General features: G+C 36.5%; 1 protein-coding gene across 1 annotated transcript; it reads left to right on the top strand.

The window, feature by feature from the left end:
• Window positions 1–1,183: 1,183 nt before the first annotated feature.
• Window positions 1,184–1,853, top strand: ASCRUDRAFT_10742 (uncharacterized protein; the record flags this gene model as incomplete). Its single annotated transcript, XM_020188680.1, has 2 exons — window positions 1,184–1,605; window positions 1,775–1,853. 2 exons carry the CDS (start codon window positions 1,184–1,186, stop codon window positions 1,851–1,853), a joined length of 501 nt encoding a protein of 166 aa, XP_020044112.1.
• Window positions 1,854–2,725: the final 872 nt, after the last annotated feature.

Here is a 2,725-nt window from a genome sequence, read left to right as displayed (position 1 = left end):
TATTCCATTTGCTATTCCATTTGCTATTCCATTTGCTATTCCATTTGCTATTCCATTTGCTATTCCATTTGCTATTCCATTTGCTATTCCATTTGTTATTGTGTTGTTATCTTGTTAATTTGTATATCAGAAGCAACATGTCTGGGTTATGTTTTATTGTTTTATTATTTTATAAGTGGGAATCAATATGCTGGAGGTATGCTAATAATAAGATGTCTCAAAGCAGCAGTTTTGTGGATTGTGAAACAAGATGAACTACCAAGACCACCAAGTGCCAGAACAACAAAATCAGATACAATGGATAGCGTGAAACAACAAAACAATAGAACAATAGAAAAATTTGATAATAAAACAATAAAAGAAATGAAGATGGACTGGATGTTTGTGAGGTTGGTTAATAATGTGCAGATACAATCTTCAAGTGGTGCAGGATCTGGTGCAACTGCAGAAAATACTACACGTTGTCATCAAGAACATTAGACCAAAACTATCGGATAATGGTATTGAAGGGAAGGAAGGCACGAAAGCAGTTTTGTATATTGCGACAGGTTGGTTGTGGTGGATTGTAATTGAGTAAATTGACAAGACAGATATGATGGAGATATTAACTGAGCAAACAGAGAAGATTGGGTTTGTCGGATAATGGAAAACCAAAGATATGTGAAGATATTTGGAGATGTTTAAAATTATTTGATGATTTCTGAGGCTATCTGAAGTGTATCTCTGGCACTGTTGCAGTAGGTTAGGTATAGGTTTGGGAGAGAGATTGGATATTATCAGACAATCCAGGCCGTTATGGCGAGGATGATTTGGAGTACAAATAGATGGCAACAGGGCAGATTGAGATTTGGAATTAATAAACATTGAAAGGTTATAAAGAACATTGAGAAATTAAAAAAAAAAGCTGAAAAAAAGTTGACAAGAAGTTGAAAAAAAGTTGAAAAACAAGTGAAAAGATCGAAAAAGATTCTGAAGGCAAAATTGAAAACAAAACGCAATACCAAAGTTGGAAACCAAGGAGACTGGTTACACGATATACGCGTAGTAATATTGTATTATTGACATATCCAGATACAATTAATAGCCCTACAGTCGTCAGCATAACATTGAAACAGATTTTGGAGCAATTGGTCAATAGAAGGTTGGTTTAATAGTCAGATTTAGGAGAAGTGATTTGGGGACAATGGAATTTGGATCGTCCAGGCAGTCCAATGGTAAAAGACTCAACCACAATACAAATGGCAATTCAGAACAACCAATGGGCCAAAATAATTATAAAAATGATGAATATAACTACAATTTTAATAACAATTTAAATACCATCAATAATACCATCAACAACACCATCAATAACACCATCAATAATAACATCAATAATAACATAAATAATAACATCAATAATAACATCAATAACAACATCAATAACAACATTGGAAGTAATATCAACAATGGCAATCAACAGAATAATGGCAATCAACAGAATAATGCTCAGACGAGTAATGTTTTTCACACTGGTGGTGTCAACAAGGGTGTTGTTGATGGGCCAATGATGGCACAACTCAGAGCCAATAGCACCATTGATCCCAACAAAATCAAGCGTGGACAGTGGAGATGCAACCAATGCAAAGGCAAGTTTAGATTATTGAGTGAGTTGTGTCAACACAAGGATTGGAGTAGACATGATGGTAACTACAAACATAAGTGCAGAATCAAGACATGCGAATACTTTATCATAGGGTTCTCAACGAAGTGGGGAGTCCAAAAGCATCTCAAGCAACACAATGATTCCAAGATACGGTGTCAACACTGCAGATTTCGAACTTCGTGGAAATATAATCTTCAGAGACATATGATTACACATCGAAATATGATTCGGATACCTAGAGTACCAGCATCAGATGCAGGTGGTGAGCAAGAACAATTGACACCATATCTACCATCATATCCACCACCATATTCACCACCATATTCACCATCATATCCACCACCGTATCCACCACCGTATCCACCACCATATCCACCACCAAATTCAGTATCATATACACCAACATATCCAGTAACATATACACCAACATATCCAGTAACATATCCAGTAACATATTCAGCACTATATCATGTACCATACCCTATACCATACCCTATACCATACCCTATACCATACCCTGTACCACACGCAACACCATATACAGAATCAATGCCATCATATTTGACGCCAACACTGGAAACGAATGCACCGTTAAGCACAGCAGCAACACAAAATACATCATTTGAACCAGTCCAAGTGAATCAACAACCAACTCAAGTGATTCAACAGCCAGTAGTTGCTCCAGGAATTGTGGGACAGTCATCATCATTTAATGGTCTTATGTATGGCACCACAATCGAGAAAGCCAAAATGAAGTTGCCATCTCTCAGAGAAATGTTTCCAGATGACAATAGTTTTAGACGATAATAGCATCATACAACCGGGATATGTGTATATTTGAACTATACTCTAAGTGGGACCATAACAGACAGCAAGACGTGGATCAGACGTGCAACATTGGATCAACTCAACCACCATTGATTTCAGATAGCTATTCCGTATATACAAACACACAGCGATAATATACACAGTAACAATACACACTGTGATAATACACACATTGATTGCGATAGCAGGCTAATGACCAACAAAACACAGGTAGATAAAAATCCGATAAAAATCCGATAAAAATCCGATAAA

The sequence above is a fragment of the Ascoidea rubescens genome (genome assembly GCF_001661345.1).
Source record: "Ascoidea rubescens DSM 1968 unplaced genomic scaffold ASCRUscaffold_41, whole genome shotgun sequence".
In the NCBI taxonomy this organism is placed as follows: domain Eukaryota; kingdom Fungi; phylum Ascomycota; class Saccharomycetes; order Ascoideales; family Ascoideaceae; genus Ascoidea; species Ascoidea rubescens.
The sequence above is the reverse complement of the archived record's forward strand: the minus strand, read 5'-3'. Positions and strand labels throughout refer to the sequence as shown.